General features: G+C 36.7%; 1 protein-coding gene across 2 annotated transcripts in view; it reads left to right on the plus strand.

Moving 5' to 3' along the window:
- The window catches only part of VWA8 (von Willebrand factor A domain containing 8), a 390,434-nt gene that overhangs the window by 277,619 nt on the left and 93,071 nt on the right, over positions 1 to 19,744 (plus strand). For both annotated transcript variants that reach the window (XM_023208911.1, XM_023208909.2), the window contains exons 36-37: positions 237 to 318; positions 4,334 to 4,535. In XM_023208911.1, coding sequence (XP_023064679.1) covers positions 237 to 318; positions 4,334 to 4,535 — 284 coding nt within the window. The remainder of the gene's footprint in view (positions 1 to 236; positions 319 to 4,333; positions 4,536 to 19,744) is intronic.

Raw genomic sequence — 19,744 nt, forward strand, 5'->3', positions numbered from 1 at the left:
ATCAAAGACAATGAAAATAACTTCGGTTATTTTCTGACAGTAAAGAATCACAGCCCAATATGCTTCCCTGGGGGAAGCATATTTCTCAGAGTCTAGCCATGAGGGTTGACCCAGTACCTTGTCGAGTAGATCCCAGAGTTCTATCCTTGGCTACAGATAACTTGATTCCACTTTTAGCAGCATTTTGGTATCTTGCAGTAATTTAATCCTTGGCTCATGTCATGACTTGTTTGTAGATGTTACTCCTCCACAAACATCTGGTTATATAGAAGTGACTGATCTTCAATCAAAGAAACTCCGATATATCCCTATTCCCAGGTAATGCAATTCACCTTTGTTCTTAGCTTAGTATGTCACTAAAAAATGAGTAATTTCTTGCTAAGTACTATGAATAAATGTGTACTTTTTGCTTCTTTAAATAGCAAGCTCTTTTTTTTCCAGTTACAGTTGGTTTCTGTCTTGCTGTTCTTCTGCATGTTTTCCTGGCATTTTTATTTTCATTTTGTAAAAATATTCCAGTGTTACATAGGTATAAGTCAAACAGCCTGCAAGTCTTTGTTCTCTTTTGTTTGATCTGTTCTAATAAGTTTTTCTGTATCTGAAATAGCATTTTTAGTATTACAAAAATTATAATTATTAACTTTATATATTTGTTTTCTGAAGTAAATGTGTTCAAGATATCAAAAGAATTTAAATAGATTTATTTAATATTGTTTTGATATATGTTATTATGCATCTGCAGTCAGGAAGGTTATACAATAGCCAAAGGATCCAAAGCTTTAGAATAGGACTCATTACTGTTCGCCTCCTTCATTATTGTCCCACAGTGGAAGCAAAGCATTTAAACTAGGTAAACTGAGGATATAAAAACCGAAACAATAAAGCTTGATCTCTCCCTTGAAGAACACAGGTGTCGTCACCTGGAGCCCGTCCCTTTCTGGGTGCATCCATGCCTTATTTCCCTTTTCCAACCTAAGCTTGCACCTGCTTTGGTCTACTTAGCCTAGGTTCCTCTTTTTTCCTTTCTTTGCCCTCCACACCGAAGCCTTCTTCCTCTAATCTTTCTACTCTATTTTGACCTAGATTGCAATCGCATCCCACTGTATGATGTACTCCCTCACACTGCCACCAAGCCCTCACAACAGTGGTTGAAGCCTTGGCTAGAAGCTCTAGCAGAGTAGCCTGGAGGGCCTGCAGAGGAAGACCAGGGACCCCGAATCTGTCAGTTATTCAAAATGTCACCAGGCTTTCTTTCTTCCCCCTTCTCCAGCCCCTGAAAGAAAATAGCTCGGCATTATAGCACAAATAACTCAGAAACACAGCTTCATTTCTTAGGACCCTTTAATCAGATTCAAAAAATATGAAAACAAAATCATTATTCAAAGAAATAGATTTACTTCTTCCAACATATATGACTTCTTGGAACATCCTAATGTGTTGGTTTAATGGAAAATGACTTTTAATCATTTGAGGAAATCGCATATTCCATCTTAATTATATGCTCATTAAAATATACTACTAATTAAAGTAACAAAAGCAAATAACATATTTTTAACATATCTAAAGCATTGATAATTTTTTCCAGTATCTATAGTCATTTTTCTCTCACTAGTTTTTTATTTCAGTGTTTTTCTCTTTTAACTTTCTGTGTGAATCACATGTTATACCTGCCATGGAAAGAACATCTGGAAGAGCAGCTGTGTGCACAGCCCAGAGCCAGCTGCCCACAATAATTCATTCAGTTAGAGCTGCACTGTCCAACGGAAATATAATGAAAGCCATACATGTAATTGTATCTTTCTTAGTAGACACATTAAAATATTGTTTTAAGGTGAAATTAATTTTAATAATATCTTTTATTTAACCCAACATGTGCAAAATATTATTTTGACATGTAGTCAATAAAAATTTTTAATGAAATAGTTTACATTCCTTTTTTTTCCCTAAGTCTCTGAAATTCAGTATGTATTTTACACTTAAAGCACATCTCCATTTGGACTTGCCACATTTCAAGTGTCATATGATTCAGAGTCTGTTTCATTGTCAGTATGTCCTGAGTTTCTCTTGAGATTAACTACTGCTTTTTTTGGCATATGTATAAAATCCAAGGGAACAACCCATCTGGACTTCAGTTTTTTTGCTAGTTGCTTAGATTTAGCATTCTGCTAGATATCAGGAATTTTTCATTTGATAGCTAATTTCAAGTAATAGAAAATACAATAGAGCTGTATGTAACTTCGGGGCCAAAATGAATACATCACTTTTGCTCTCACATATTTTTCTTCAAAGTTTCATATTATTTGCATTTGTAAAACAGTACTGCCAAGCTTTCATATGTGGCTGTTACAAATTTAGGCTGCACTCTACTGTAATTCTATGTGTTCATTTAAAACTTTGTTATTATTTATAAGGAAAACATTCTTTAAGTGAAGAAAAGAGTTTAGACCTAGTGTGCAAATTGCAGTAAATGTGTGATTTCTTCAGTAATTCTTTTCTTTAATAAATTAAAGAAATCGCCTGTAAATGTAAAGTTTTGCCGTGAAGAGTTAAATAGTGACAGCTAGTAGGTACAATGCTCAATAGAATCATACAGCTTGGGTGTTCTTGGCAGAATTTCAAACATCATAGTTACAAATGGATAAATTTCATTATTCTTGAATTGCTCCTTACTCCATTATCTGTAACTACTAAGTTTTTTCCTGCAGCAAGTATTTATTGATAGAGTGTCATGTATTATATCAAATGCTACCTTCTTTGAGCCCTTCTGGGAGTCCTGTAAAGTAGCTCGGAAACATATGGTCCCATCCCACTGTTGTTCTCATATGAACATTTTCTGAGTCTTCCGTGTCCAAGAGTGGCCGCCCTTGTCACTCTGTGTTTAGTATCAACTAAGGCAGATTGAAAAAAGGTCAAATTAGTCTTGATTTATCATTCAGAATATTATAAGACTTTACCTAATATATAATGGTTTTGTGTTTTTCCAAAATCTGCAATGATAGCTTATTATGTTTTTCTTATCAGGCCATCTCTTTAGACTATTTATTTCATATAGAAAATATCAGATGCATTTTGTAAGCCAACACTAATAATTGGAATTTATAATCTGTTATCACTTTTGTATAAGAGCTATACTCATATAAAGGAGATATGCAGTTGACTCTTATAGACAAATTTGCATTCCTAGAAATTACTGTACATACATATATATACACACACATACACAAATGTCAGAAATATATAATAAAGGAAATATGTGTGAAATATATAATAAATCTATACATTCCTTGTTATAGATTCATGTAACTTTCTAAGTCAGAAAAGGCAAAATATCACATACAAATGCAGTCGAAACGCATAAACAAGACATTGGTTTCAGCACTAACATTAGGCCTCTAAGGAGTGAGTCCAGTACTGCGGACATGTGAGGTGTGAACTGGTATGGAGTTCCTTTCTTCCTGACAGTGGAAGTTAGTATCGTCCACAAATACCGGAAGATGCAGAGAACTAGTAAATTACTGTGTATTTTTCTCCTTACAGATGGTTCTGTTGATATCTTGTCTTTTAATATGCTCATTATTAGAGTTCTTAGATCAGGCTGTTACAGCAGAATACTATAGAGTGGGTAGCTTAAGTGACAAATATTTATTTTCAGTCTGGAGGCTGGGAAAGCCAAAATAAAGGGGCCAGCCAATTCAGTTCCTAATGAAGGCTGTATTACAGAGGACTAACTTCTTTCTGGATCCTAACATGAGTTGGGGGAAAGGAAACAGAGACCACACACAAGTGCGAGCTTTTTGGTCTCTTCTCATAAGGGCCCTAATCTCATTCTATAATAGGGCCTCTACCCTCATGACTTCATCTAAGCCTAATTACCTCCCGAAGTACCCACCTCCTAATACTATCATATTGGGGGTTAGGGCTTCAACATACGAATTTGGGGGATACAAGCATTTAGTCCATAGCAAATTCTTTATAGCAAGTTTAGAGATCCTAATCAGTTTAAACCAGCTTTGTTTCCTGGCCTACCAATTGGTTATATACTGTGATCACTTATAAAAAATCTTTCTTAAAATAGTCTTTCTGGTTTTTTTTTTATATTCATGATTGTCCTGCCTCATGTTTGTTTACGAACCCTGGGCATATTTGTTTAAGAACTTTTTCTCATAGCATATCCTCATAACCTTCCTATGCAGTGACATAGGTAAGAGCAGGTATAAAAGAATGAGTAGTGTAAGCATACTTTTTCAACAGTAGAGAACATTACAATGTGCAGTGTTATCCCTTCTGCTTTATTTTTATGGTCTCTTAGCTTCACTTGGATTCCTTTTTCCAGGTCAGAATCTCTCTCACCATATACCACATGGCTGTCTACCATTTCTGACACAGATGCACTGCTAGCGGAGTGGGACAAAAGCGGTGTTGTTACTGTTGATATGGGAGGTCACATCAGGCTTTGGGAAACTGGACTTGAACGTCTGCAGCGATCTCTCATGGAATGGAGAAATATGATCGGACAAGATGACAGAAATATGCAGGTACCATTTGAATTCACCTTATCTCTTAGAGGTGCACATTCAAGTATAAATTTAGTGCCAGATGCCACAGTCATGAAAATTTCTGGGCCAGTGACTCAAAAATAGTTGCTTAAAGAACTGAAAGAATTTTTAGTTTCAAAATAAAAAGACAAATTTCTCCATCTAAACGAGGAAAAAGTAAAAATGTGCCTCTTTTTCCTGTCAGTGCTTAAACATGCAGGTTACTGATATCACAACATATGAATACAATCAGCAGCTTTTATTTTCTTAGCCTTAAGCAGTAACCAGTTTCCAGCAGCACCTTTGCATCTGTTCTCACTTTTACCATCTTCAGTGTCAGCATCTCTACATGCTACCTAGGAAACAGCAACATTTAGGAACTAGAATGCAGCAGGTTATTACAAGACCAGAACCTCTAAACTGGAGAAGGTGAGCAAAAATATGCATCCAATAGAACGTTTTTTACCAACTTCCTTATTTCCAGGTAATGCAAATTTACTAGTCAACAATAAGTAGACCCAACCCTGCACTGGAGAAAAATATGAGAACAGGCCACCAAAGTGAAAAGAAACCTGACAACTCCAGAAATGACTCAGCCATCATCTAATCAATCTAGTTCCTGTCTGGAACTAATTTGAAGAATGAGGAAGGCTATATACCCATATGTACTAAAGCATATAATAAAAGGATTTATTTACTATTCATTTATATTAATCTTCAGAACAGAACCTCTCCTGTTTACATTACTTGCTTACCCAACAAAAAGAAAAATTAGGTTCCTACCAGTCAGGTTGTTCTGCAAAGAGCCGATTAGCAAAATAAGAAATTTCTACAGACTATTTCATTAATACCTGATTAACAATTCCTATTTTATGTGATTATTTTTGTGATTTTCTTTAAATAGAAATAGATAGGTTTGTGGATGAATAATAATTCTCTTAGATTCTTAAAAGCTTACAGGAACATTTTGAAAACCTCAAACCAAAGTAGAACTCAAATCTTTTTGAAGGGGTATAAATGTATTAATTTAATTAAGCTAAAACAAATGTGTGACTCTAAAATAAACATGTGATTAAGTGCGTGCCATGGACTGATTACAGCAATAGACTGAATGTTGGTTACTACTCATAACAGTATTTAGAAAACCAATTTATTACGGCCTGTTTCATTTATTATTCTAAACATTAGTTTCTTCTCTTTTCGAATTAAGCTCCTGTTCTCATTACAGTCATTGGTGCCTAATAGTAAATACTATTGTGTTTGAATTTCTATATTTTATACGTGGTAGAGATCAAAGGTCGTGTTTTCCATCTGGTCAAGATTAAGTTTATTTTTCACAATAGAACTTTAAAAAGGACTTTTACTGATCATTTAATAATTGTTCTTGACTGCTACAAAAATGAATTTGTATTTGTTTTTTAATCATGTAGGCCTTCTCTTCCATTTACTTCTCTGGCTATATATACATCTTTGTACTCCTAGCTTGTAGCACAATGATTGGTGCAATAAGCAATTAATATGTTTGTTTATGCTCACACTCCTGTATACTAAAATGTGCTGGTAATTGAAACTGTTTGATAACAAATGGATTTTTTTCTTTTAAACTGTCACATATTGTTTTTATGTAACTGAATATTTATTGAATGAGTATATATAGTTATTAAGTTAGAAATGACCAGAATTGTAGTATCTAACATCTCAAGAATAATCAAAATATTCAGCTACATCACACAGTGCAATATCTGAACTTTGCCTAAACCGAGCATTTTCCAGGACATGTGTAACTTTATGTCTCCAGTTTAAAGTTCGGTTATAAGCCGGGCATGGTGGCACATGCCTGTAATCCCAGCTACTTGGGAGGCTGACGCACAAGAATTGCTTGAACCCAGGAGGCGAAGGTTGCAGGAGCTGAGATCGAGCCACTGCACCCCAACCTGGGCAACAAAACAAGACCCTGTCTCTAAAAAAAATAAAATAAAGCTCAGCTATTACAGAAATAAGACATATTTAGTAATAAAGTTATATAATTCAGAATTGAATGATAGTTTCATTTGGAAAATTTGAATAGATGTTATCTAACATTCTCCTTTGATCCCTAAGTTCCGTTGATCCATTTTGGTTGATATTAAAAATGCACACTTATATACATACTCAAACATGAGTCTGTATTCTTATGTTTAAACAGCTAAGACTAATTGTCTTAATAATCCATGATTGTTTTAATTTTTTGTCATATCTCTCCTCTTCCCTGCTTGGTAAATAATGAGACAGCTTATTTAATTGCTCTTATTTGGACCAGCTCATCTTATTACTTACAAGTAGTTTACACAACCAAACCTAAATAGAAGTCATTCCAGGGGCAACAGTAATAACAAGCAAATATTTGTCTTTTACAGTTCCCTTTCTGTTTGATCTTTCGAGCTATTCTTCATTTATATACTCTTTATTCAGCACAGATCTGCTCCTAACTTCAGAGCTTGGAAAATGCCTTTCATAGAAGTATTGAAAAAAGAGAATAGGTTCTCCATACCCTGCTTACTTATGACTTGCTGGCTGCAAGCAGCTTCCCCATCACTGACAGAGCAACCTGATCTCCATCTAGTGGCCAAATGGGCTTACTTTTTACCTCATGGAAGTTAACAGGCCTGCTGGCATGAAAGGCTTATACACTCTTGTCTCATATGGTTCCTGTTGAGCAAGATAGGCGCCTTTCGGTCAGCAGTGAGGACAGGGCAAATAACCTGCCATGCCGTCCACCACGTAAGATCCCCATGCCTCCTGATTCCTCTGCATCGTATCAAAGGAACTGTCCATATTGAGATAAACAGTATATTAATAGTTACATGCTTTATCACTACTCTGTCTTTGCTACATTTCAGCCTTCCGGAGTTATTAGCTTTGCCATTGTTGATTTGAGTTTTCGTTTTTGTTTAATGAATTCATTGGTATTTTTATTTGAGTACAGCTTACAAGAGAGTATTTTTTGAGCTCTGCGTATAAAAAATGTGTTCATTAATTTTACATGTTTTGATAGGAACATGTGTTTTTCCTATAATAAATAACCATAATAACAAATCGAAAGGATTATTTTAAATGTAGTTTTAAGAGCCCATTATTAAGAATCTATATTTATTACTTTTAGATTTCATATTTCCAGAAACATGGGTTAATTATAAGTCAAAATTCTTCTGGCTATATTTAAAGTATATTATTCATACTTTTACTTAGTTACATTTGTATTTCTTCCAAGAAGGCTGTTAAAGCTATACCACGGTTTTCCTCAGAAATCAAATCATCTTCTCTTGATGATTATTTCTGTGGGAGCAAAAAGGCTTAAAAGGTTATAGCTTTCAAATGTTATTTTCTAATTAGAAGAAATCACGAAGTAAATCTTCTGTATATTGCTGGTAGGATCTCTCTGCCTTTGACTAGTACTTAAGGAAGTACTATTCAAACTATATTCTTTAATAATGGATGCAATCTTCTGAAATACAGTGTGAGACTGGAACTTTTTCACCATTATAGTGGAGACATTGCCTGCTACACAGTAAGCACACACTCAACATTTGAAAATAAAAAGGAGTGAGGCATAGAAAGAAATGCATGGAAAAGATAATTAATTTATGTTAAGCACCATTAGTCTATTCCCCCTTTTAGAGAGAATGTTCTAGGACTAAGAATAAATGCAGTTTGATGTACTTAGGTAACTAAGCTTGGCCTTTTCTGTAACCTCTAGTCCAGCAGTTTTGATTTTTGAAGATCTCAGTAGAATATTAAGTTCTACTTTCAGTTTTAGAAACCACTGGATTATTTAACTGGCTGTCTGTTAGTAAATTTACAGGCTAGGTTATCTTCAGATCTTCTATGGGATTATGAAGTCCTTTATTCTTTTTAAGGAGCCTAATTTCTCTTATATGTCATTCTTTACTTTGATCAATAACTCTGAAAAAATAGTCTGATTCAGTGGATCATTGTTACAGAACAATCCATATTTTGTAGGATTGTTATATGTACGTATGTCTTTGGGAATCTTTCATGGCCCAGAAAGGCAATGCTTTTCTGAACTTTTATAATTTACCACCATCCATGTCTCCTCGCCACGTGTCAGTAGAGCTGGCTTTCAGCAAGATGATCCAGCTGTTTCCCTATATGGTAACACTTGGGCATTGCCTGTAATGATTTTTTTTTATTGTTTATGCCTATTAGAGAAGTACCAGCCGTGGAAATTCATTTTGAATCTTTAAGATTTTTCAGGAGTCCCTAGTGAAAATGCCAGATCCCCCTGAGAAGTGCAGTACCCGCTGGCGTGCTAGTAAACCAGTTCTCATGGAGACTGGGGGGTTGTTAAGTTTGCCAATTTCCATGGTGCAAACACCCCCACCATGATTTCAAGCTACCAAAGGTTAACAGTCAGCTTGTAAAATTCCTAAATACTCAGCAGTTATCTCTCATAGGCTGGTATAGTTTAGCTGTATCATGCCACTTGCTTATTTAGGGCTTTATCATCTAACTCCCCAAGGAGAATGATAGCAGTCACCTAACAGCAAGGCTTTCAGAAATGAGGCAATGAGATGGTGATAAGGACAGAGAGCAATGAGAAAAAAGGGAGAAAGGTACAGAGAACACAGCTAAGATAGTATCATGTTAGCTCAGGAAATGTGGAAGCCTACAGTTATCCCAGTCACAAATTGGCCATACTCTTCTTGAACCAGAAATTTGGTTTGAGTAAAGAATTGAAGAAAAATCTGCCCTGAAGTAGGATAACACTCCTGGGTTCATGCATATGGGCCTCCTTTCTTATACAGATGGTATTTCAGAGAGAAATTGCAAGTTGATTTTTACATTCCTCTAGAAGAAAAGCTTCCATTGGACCACAACATTATCAGTAATTGCTAAATACAATTAAAATTAAATCAGCAGTCACCTCCCTAAAGCAAGCAAATCAACAAGTTCATGATTTTAGGGAGGCCGTGAGGTTTCATTAGCTTTTTATGCATCTCCAATAAGAATGATACTCCTATAAATTATGAAACTTACATTATAGAATGTTAAACTAATATTTAAAATAGAAATATTATCCTACTTTCCCTCTTTAGAAAAGGTCTAACCTTAAAAAATTCCTTTTCAAATCATCAACAGGACTATTTCAACCTCCTTCTCTCAAGACAGGCCGTAGGATAATTATGTTACCATATCACTGGTGCGTATTGTTCAGCAATATGATCAGCCAGTCAAGAGGTCATTTTAGCAATATTTATTTAAAGTATAAAGAAAAATTAATTCTGCAGTATACTGGCTATAAACTTGAATGTCAAATGCAATTAATAGGTTGACAGTCGATGACTCTGGAACTGTTACAGTTCTGAGCTCATTAGGTATACACTTAAATGTAAGTGTATATACAATCACAATGGCTGTAGAAATAAAAGCTTCTTGCTATTATATTTATGATTTTATTCATAAGCAGTGTGACTTTCCGTTTAAGAGCATGAAATTTGTAGTGTTCAAACCTAGATTAAAATCCTGGTTCAACTTTGTAGGTGATCTCTGGCAAATTACTTATTCTTTCAAAGCCTCACTTTCTAATCATAATATAAAAATAATTGAACCTTAACAAAGTTGTTGTAAGAATGAAATACAGTAATGCCTGGTACAGAGTAAATACTCAGTAAACAATAAAAAATAGAAACTTAGAATTTAAGTTAATATTGGGCTACAGAATTCCTCAATGCTTTATGGAGACAAAGCCAAATTTAAATGAAACAGTATTACTCAAATACCTAATATTAACTTATGATCCAAAGAGTTACATAATTCATCATCTATACTAGTGTTAAAATGTAAGCTTTGTTTATAATCCTGTTTGGAAAAAATTTTGTCAGATCCAAAAAAGGAATTGTAAAAATGGTCTTTGCCTAAACCTGTCAGCTTGAAGAAAAGCAGGAAATCAATGATAGGACGATTGTCAGCAGAGGATTATGGCGTTTAGCCTTATTTAAAAGACAAATTAGAACAAGACCAAAAAACATGCAGCAAAGTATACATCATTTACTCTGAGTCCTGAGAACAGTAGAAAACAGGAAAAAACGAAACAACAACAAGAACAACAAACAGGGCAAATTTTAATCCTGTCTTTCTAAGCTTTTCATAGCTTTTTCCTCCTCCTATTTTAAGCTTTTGTTAGCAACAGGACTTGAAGATACTGTGTAGTTCTGAAGGTTGTAGTGTAGGGTGGCACTGAAATTTGGAAGATTAGTTGAAAGTCTGTCTAGGACATTGAGACATCCAGATTTTCTCCTCTATCCTATGCTTCTAGGCAGCTGGCTCTCCTCCACCCTTACAAAGGCACCAGTTAGGACGGGAGGGAAACCATACAGCTAACAAGAAGGTAAAGTGAAAGTCTGCTTTTTTTTACTTAGACTCAAGGAAGGCGGTAGTAGCATCTATATTTAAGAATTTCACTGAACTAAAGAACCAGATGTACAGTATAACAAATGGAACACACACACACACACCAAAGCATGTCCACTTGAAATTGTAGAACCCCATGGATAAAGAAATAAGGCTGACAACTTCTAATTTTGAAAGAAGTAGGGAACAGGTCATATAAAAGTGGCAGAAATCCTAATGGCACTGGATTTCTCCGAAGCAGCATTGGAAACTAAAGAGAAAATCAAAGAGGGAAAATGATTTCCAGCTGGAATTTATATCCAGCCAAGCTATTAATCAAGTAGACTAAAACCATTATTAAATGTGCAAATCTCAAAAACAGTACATTCTTTCTCAAAAAGCTGTTGCATGATGTGCTGTCACTAAAAAAAGGGAGTAAACCAAGAAAGTGGAAGACATGGGTGGAAAGAGTGGCAAAGGTACTCCCCAGTTGGGCAAAATCATCTAACACAAAAGGCTCTTTGGTAATAAAGTGCTGAATAGCTCATGTAACTTACTGAATACATTATGTCTAGATTCTGACATGATATATTCAGTAAGGTGCATGAGCTATTCAGCACTTCATTGTCATTACTATACAGGCAGTCCCCGATTTAATGATGGTTCAGTTTAACAATTTTCCTACTTTACGATGTAGGAAAATTGTTAAATTGAACCATCGTAAGTCGGAGACTGTATAGTCACGATAAAGTAAACAATATTGATTTGCTTCTGATAGCACTTTATTAGAGGGAATGAGGGGAGAAAAAAAATGAGTGATGTGTGTTTGAGGTGGGAGAGGTAAAATAATCCTTACCTTTCATAATAGGAAGTCAATAGGCAATGTCTGAAATTGAACAATAGAGACATAAGAATATTACTTAGAAATATGGAGGTAGATAGTAGAAGATGTAGTAAGCAGAGTTGAAGTAGTTACCTTTAACCTCTAAATTGCTTGAGGGGGGAGACTGTGTCACAAGGGTGCTATTTTTTGTTACACATCTTGTAGTTCTATTTGACTTATTAAACCATGTATGCTTATTACTTGGATAAGAATTAAAAATTACTTCAAAATAATAACAAGTAGGAATTTACCAGGTGGAAAAGAGGAATGAGGGTGGGCATGAAATAATTCCTCAGAAGTAGAGATTAAATTTAACTCATCTTTGGATCCTTGAAACTTAAAACAGTACTTTTTTTTTAATGGAACTGAATAAGCTGGTTAATTTTCTTTCTTTGACTTTAAAATGACTCAAGGATTCCAGTTCTGAATACAATGGAGCAAACGCTCACTTTGTCTCTCCCACTGAATGCAGCTATAAAACCTGGACAGAATGTATAAGCAACTATTCAAAGTCCCTGAAAAATAAATGATAGCATATGAATTGAGGAAGAAGACTAGAATTTGAACTACCTAAATGGTAATCAGCTATGAGTTTCTCACTTTTCCTCCAGAGTCTTCTGGTTTTGATTCAAGGCAGCTTGGAAATTGAAGTGGTGCTCTCAGAAAACTAGGAGTAGAAGGAAATTTTCTCAACCCCATAAAGGGCAGCTGTAAAATCCCCACAGCTGGCACCACACTTTAATGATAAGAGACTGAACGCTTTCCCTGTAACACTGGGAATAAGGCAAAGATGACCATGCTCACCATTCCTATTCAACATCAATAAGAAAAGAAGCAATAAGAAAAGAAAAATAAATAAAAGACATCCAGATTGGGAAGGAAGAAATAAAACTGTCCCTATTTGCAAACAACATAATTGCCTACCTAGAAAATCCCACAGAATCTATTTTTTAAAAAAGGACAAAACAAACAAGCAAAAGAAACTACTCTTAGAACTAATAAATGAGTTTATCAAAGCCAAAAATCAATCACATTTCTATATACTAACAATTGATAACTAACAACTAAAATTTTAAAATGCATGTACCATTTACAAACAATTTTCTCTAAAAATGAAATATTTAGGTATAAATCAGTAAGACTTGTGCAGGATATGTATGCTGAATACTGCAAAATATTAATGAAAGAAATCAAAGACCTAAATAAATGGAGAGATATACAGAGTTCATGGATTAGAAAACTCAACGTAATAATGATGTCAGTTCTCTCCAAATTGGCCTACAGATTTAACACAATTCCCATCCAATCTCTGCAGGATTTTGTTTATAGCTATAAATAAGCCAACTCTAAAATGTATATGGGAAAATAAATGAACTAAATGAACCAAAATAATTTTTTAAAAGAGGAATAAGTTTGGAGAACTCATAGTACCTAATTTTAAGATTTACTCTAAAACTACAATAATCAAGACAGTGCAGTGTTCGCAAAAAAATTAAATCAATAAAACAGAATAGACTGTCCAAAATTAGACCCACAGACATATTGCCAATAGTTTTCAACAAAGATGTCAAAACAGTTTAATGGAGAAAGGTGCTTTGACAATTGGACATCCATATGCAAAACAAGCACATGTTTAAAACCTTGCTGATTTTTCAATATGCAAATAAAATTACACAATAGTTGCAAACCCAGGGATAATAATAGTATACAATAGTAATAATAGTATACAATGCCATGTATACAATAATAATAGTATCCAATGCCATGCCATCATTCATTGTTGTAATTACATACAGACTGTGAAGCTAATTCTTAAAATAATTTTAAATGAATACTTTAAAACTTCTAAGGTCAAGAAAGCTAATTTGATCAGAGTGTTAAAAAAAAAAAAAAAAGTCACAATCTATGGTATCATTTTTGGAGTAAGAAAATGTTCCAGGTATGTTATTTGCAGATGGATAAAGTAAGGCCCAGAGAGGTTACATAACTTGCCCAAGATCACACAGCTGGTACGTGGCAGAGTTAGTAGTTCTACAATTTGTGCTCTTTATCCACCATGCCCTACAGCCCAGGCAGCGTTACCAACTTTCACTACCTAGTCAGATATCCAGAGTGTCCAGAATATCTCCCCCTGCCAAAATCTGAAAACGCCAGTGGAGTTAAAAACTTGCCATTTGTCTCTGCATAACTCCATCAAATTATGTTGGTTCCCATAGAAGTCCATGTTTCTGAGCAACCAAATAATTTTCAGCTCTGTGGCAAGCAGTAAAAAGGATCCTTTTAGATGCTCTTTAATTGATAATAGAAAACTGAATTCTCGGCCGGGCGTGGTGGCTTATGCCTGTAATCCCAGCACTTTGGGAGGCCAAGGCGGGCAGATCACAAGGTCAAGAGATCAAGACCATCCTGGCCAATATGGTAAAACCCTGGCTCTTCTAAAAATTCACAAATTAGTTGGACGTGGTGGTGTGTGCCTGTGGTCCCAGCTACTTGGGAGGCTGAGGCAGAAGAATCGCTTGAACCCGGGAGGCAGAGGTTGCAGTGAGCCGGGATCACTCCACTGCACTCCAGCCTGGCAATAGAGCGAGACTCTGTCTCAAAAAAGAAAAAAGAAAAAAAAAAAAAAGCCGAATTCTCAGTGATTCTCATGCCATTTATTTAATCCCTGACACTCTTTCCTTTGATGAATAGATAAAATAAGTTAAAGTGTTGCAAAATTTCTATGTTATTCAAGTGAGCAAGGCAGCAGGATCTGAACTTGGTTTCCAGAAGAGTGAGCCTGCTGTCAGGAAAGGGGTAACAACAAGCACAGTTGCAGCAGGGTGATTCAGTGTGCAGAAGTGAGTTGATTAGGTATCCCATCACCACCCCTAAACAACGTTAAGGCTGTGTAGTGATGAGCTCATCAATCTTTCCTTCCTCAGGACGAATGGGACTCTTGGGAGTCCTCAATCTCTCTTTGAGAAATGAGACATTGAAAGACAGGACCCACACAGGGATACAGCTTCTCCTCGAGAATGTAGTGAAATCACTGTGGAGTGTTTAAAGGAACGCCGATGCCTCTGGGATTTAAGGAGAGTGATCATCTGGCCGGGCACAGTGTCTCATGCCTGTAATCCCAGCACTTTGGGAGGCTGAGGCAGGTGGATCACTTGAGGTCAACAGTTCAAGACCATCCTGGGCAACCTGGTGAAAACCCATCTCTACTAAAAATACAAAAACTAGCCAGGCATGGTGGCATGCACCTGTAATGCCAGCTTCTCAGGAGGCTGAGGCACAAGATTCCCTTGAACCTGGGTGGCAGGGTTGCAGTGAGCTGAGATCATGCCACTGAACTCCAGCCTGGGTGACAGTGAGACTCTGTCTCAGAAAAAAATAAAAGAAAGAAAGAAAAAAAAGAATGATCATCAGTTCCATTCACCAGTGAAAATGTAGTAGTGTGATTATGGGAAGGCTAGAGCCCACACTTTTTCCTATATCAGCATCATTTTTTAAAGTATTTATGATAAAGCAAAAGAACATGAAAACAGACATCAAGGTGGCGTGGAGAAAAGTAGAGAAACCTCTTTTTGACAAATAGCATATGTTAAATCTGTGGTCATTTCATATACTTGCTTAACCAAAACCAGTTGTCAGTTTTCTGAACTGCCTTGGTTCAGTAGGTTGTCCCTTATCTCTGTAGGACACTTAGCAGTTTCTGAGGTATTCTCTTATGAAAGTGTTTCCAGAAGTCACTAACTTGAACGTATTTTTGAATTCTAATAAAAAGCTTTGTTGTTGTTGTTGTCTACTTAAGTATTTCTATATTTATATTGAGATCAGAATTCTGTAACAGCTGGATAGAGATATCAGTAAGATACTCTATTTGAATAGACCTAGGAGCACAGGCCCTGGGAGTAGATAAACAAGAAAGACTAACACCCTGGGAGTCACTCCAGTTGTGAACACTGTTTTCACTAATCCTATTCTAATGGGAGTTTTAAAAGAAGGAAGAATAATCCCTAAAATGGTAGTAATAGTAATAATAATAGCCAATACTTATATGTGCTGATCATATACCAATGCTGTTCTCAGGGTACAGAGACAAATGGCAGGCCTTTAACTCATTTAATTATTATAAAAACACTATACAATAGGTACTGTTATTACCTCAATTTACAGATGAGGAAACCAAAGCACAGAGCTGTTAAGACACCAATGCACCGGGAGGTTAAATAACTTTCTTTGTACTGAAGCAATCTGCTTTTAAATGTATCATAACTTACCCATAGCCACATTCTGACCTACTTCTGACTGGAGAGGTAGGGAAAGAACGACATTTCTGAGTCCCGTTGATTCAAGGTCATGATGGGTGATGTTGTTACTGATGAGCTTTCTCAGAAATTGTTTCAAACCTTGCTCCTGTCCAGTGATCTCTACCCTCAGTTTAAGGAATATGGATTTTAAAAATAATATGAAAGTTTTCCCTCTTGTTCATACATTGACATAATTAAATTTTAATTGAACTTTCATACAAATACTTAAGGAGATACAGACCTAACAAGGGTCAAAATGATTTTCTGGAACAAGTTTCATTTGAAGCTCTGCAGGATTTGCTGGTAGGAAGATATAGGTATGAGACTAGGCCTTCTCCCATGTCATATTGCTGCTTACTTTCCAGGCAGAGCATAGCCCATATATTCCCTCCACAATCTATAGCCCAAGAACTGAGCCACCAATGCCCTCTGCTTCCATTCAAAAACTGCTAAAAGCATTGACTCCCAGAGAGAAAAGTGCACCATTTCTAGAGTGGATGTGTGAAACCCTCAAGCCGTAGGGCAGAGCAGAAGCCTGGCTGGGACATAAAAGCAGCGAATTAGACTGGCTGGTCTGTCCCAAAGGAAGCTAGCATCTCATTCACTTAGAAGTCGCTTTTCTTTTCCAAACTGCTCTGTTTCATGATTTCACTTTCACTAGTCAAGTATCAGTCTTATTTCAACCATGTTTGTGTTCCCTTGAAATAACTGTGACTTTTATATGTGACTTTTTTTAAAAATTGACTTCTCAGGAATTATCTGCCTATGAATAAAGTGAAAACTTTAAAGCACAATCTCAGTGAGAAACCCACCCTAATGAATAGCCTTCTAGCAACCCAAGCAACAATCAACATTTATAGGTCCAAACATAATTATACATTTGCCATCACAAATACTTTTTTTGGTGCATAAGTTTTCCTGTGATGTCATATCTAAATCTAATGGCTATATCATTAGAATTCCAATTTCTTAAAAATTCTTTTGGTCCTCTCCTCCAATATTCTAGTTTGTTTTCACATAATAACAGTTTTCATTTTTAATTATTTATTCATTTTTAGAGACAGGATCTCACTCTGCCACTCAGGCTGGAGTTCAGTGGCATGATCATAGCTCACTAAAAGCTATAACTCTCCTGGGCTCAAGTGATCCTCTCCCCTCAGCCTTCTGAGTAGCTGGGACTACATGGGCATGCCACCACACCCGGCCAATTTTTTTTTCTTTGATAGAGATGAGGTCTCACTATGTTGTCCAGGCTGGTCTCAAACTCCTGGCCCCAAGTGATCTTCCTGCCTTGGCCTCCAAAAGCTCCAGGATTACAGGTGTGAGCCACCACCTCTGGCCAATAACCATGTTTATTCTAGGCCTGGTTACAGCTAGGTCAGTGAACCATAATTTCCTAGGGAGATGGTGGTGATCCAAGCTGTAGAATTTCTTTGTGGCATGGGCAGATTGTCATCTATTAAATTACAGAAGTTATGGACCAACAATAGATAGTTGAGTCCCTTGAGAATCATTTAGCCAGCCAGTTCTAGTGGAGCACTTACTCTTTACCCACCAATGTAGGCCTGATGAGGGGGATACTGAAAGATGAAACATGGTTGTTACCCGCAGGGAGCTTACACTGTATAACTGGGAGATGAGACTGATAGTCATGAAACAATAGCAAGGGGCACAAAACAATTTATAGCCCAATGTTAAATTGGGAAACTTGGGCCCTGTGCTGTAGTAGTTCAAAGGAGACATGTCTATGCAGATAAAATTCATAAGGAAAGGAGGTGGAGCTTGGTCTGGGCTTTTAAAATTGATTTTTTTTTTTAATAGTTCAAAAGGCGAGGGAAGGGCATTCCAGGCATTTTAGAAATCATGACTGCAGGCATAAATGTAAGAATGAGTGTGCTGTGTTTCCTTCATAAGAGGAGGAGTTATACCATAGACTTAGCCCACCACAGACTCAAGGATGACCTAGGTACAGACCCCAGAGAAGCAGTGAACAAATATCACAGCCAATTTAATGCAAGCACAAAGTCCACAGGGCAAATCCAACTTCAACAACTATCCCAAGGAGCTAGTGGAGTGGACACCGGAGCAGAGATGACAGTAAAAGCTGAGTCTGGAGCCACAGGAAACACACAGCCTAGCAGATTTGAGAAGACATAGTGTGGTTTAATTTCCACATACTCATCATATCTTGATGGCACTGGAGGTTTTTTAAAGCAGTTGAAACGAAGCTCACCTTCCAGGCAACCCTTTGTCTGTCTTAAGCATACCCATCCTTTAGCATATCATAGGAGAAGCCTGATTATAGCCAACAGTCTTTTGAGCAGTAGTACAGTAAGGAGTCACATGAAGAGGAGAGGCTAGACTGTGTGGAGGCCCAGAGAGGTTTTCAGATTCCCTATGACTGGGAGCTGCTGACGCTCATTGAATAAGAAAAATATAATACTGAAAGCTGTGTTTAGAAGGGTGGACTTGGGAGTGATGTGGTCTGGGAAGGAAGCCTGAGTGAAGCTGGGCAACTGTGAGGCTGAGGTAATGACCAGGTGTGAGTTGATGGAGACTGGCTGACTATGGGACATGGAGGCAGACATTATGGATATTTCTAGTTTGGATGTCTGGCAAAAAGGCAGATCACTGAAGGAACCAGGGAAGCTGGAGAGAAGATAAGGTTCAGGCATTGTGAATATGCTGTTTGAGGTCATCGTGATGTGTTAAGAAATTGAAACAAGGAACTAGAGCTTCAAGCTACTGAGAGAGAGATTTATATAGTGATCCTGAGCATGAAGGTTTTAGATGAAACCATAAAAATGGCAGATGCCAAGGAAAATGGAGCAATCAAGGAAAATGCTCAGGACAAATAGAAACATACATAGTCCAGTATTTCCTTTTTTTCAGACTGGAGTCTCACCATTTTGCCCAGGCTGGCCTCAAACTCCTAGGCTCAAGCAATCCTCTCACCTCAGCCTTCCAAGTAGATGGAACTACAGGTGCGAGTGACTGTGCCCAGCTAAATGTTTCTGAAAGTTTGCTCTCTGAACCTATTTTTCATGCAATTCCAAGTTCAAGCTGTTAGGAAACACAGCATAACTTAATAGGCTCTTAGAGATGAAATTACAATTGGTAAATATCCGGCTTTGAGAAGTCTCTCTGAAAAGAAACCTCTTTAACTTTGTTTAACCCAATAGACCCCAAATCGATTTTGACCTTTAAAAGATACATTAGCAAGTTGCCAGTGTCTATGTTCCTGGTTTTCTTTACTCCAGTAGACCTCTTAGGACAAGACCTTTATGCTCGTTCTAATCCTGACTCATGACATTGCCAGGTTGCGTGTCATTTATGATCTCAGAAAATCAATCTGGAATGCTAGGGTTAAGCTGCCACTTAAAAGAATAACTTTTCCCTGTACCTTTGAAGAGAAGACTTATTATTTCGTGTGATTCCAGATTTATTATGGAATCGAAAAGTATGTAAAATGATGTTTATTAGGAACATAGAATATGACAAAAATTCAGCTCACACTAACTTAAACTGCAAAAGGAAATTTCTTGGCTCACAAAACCTTGAAGTCTCAGGCTCTGATGCTCAACACATGTCACAGGACCCAACCTCTCTCCTCTCGGCTCTGCTTTTCTCTGGGGTGGCTT

This window comes from Piliocolobus tephrosceles, chromosome X (genome assembly GCF_002776525.5).
Source record: "Piliocolobus tephrosceles isolate RC106 chromosome X, ASM277652v3, whole genome shotgun sequence".
Classification (NCBI taxonomy): domain Eukaryota; kingdom Metazoa; phylum Chordata; class Mammalia; order Primates; family Cercopithecidae; genus Piliocolobus; species Piliocolobus tephrosceles.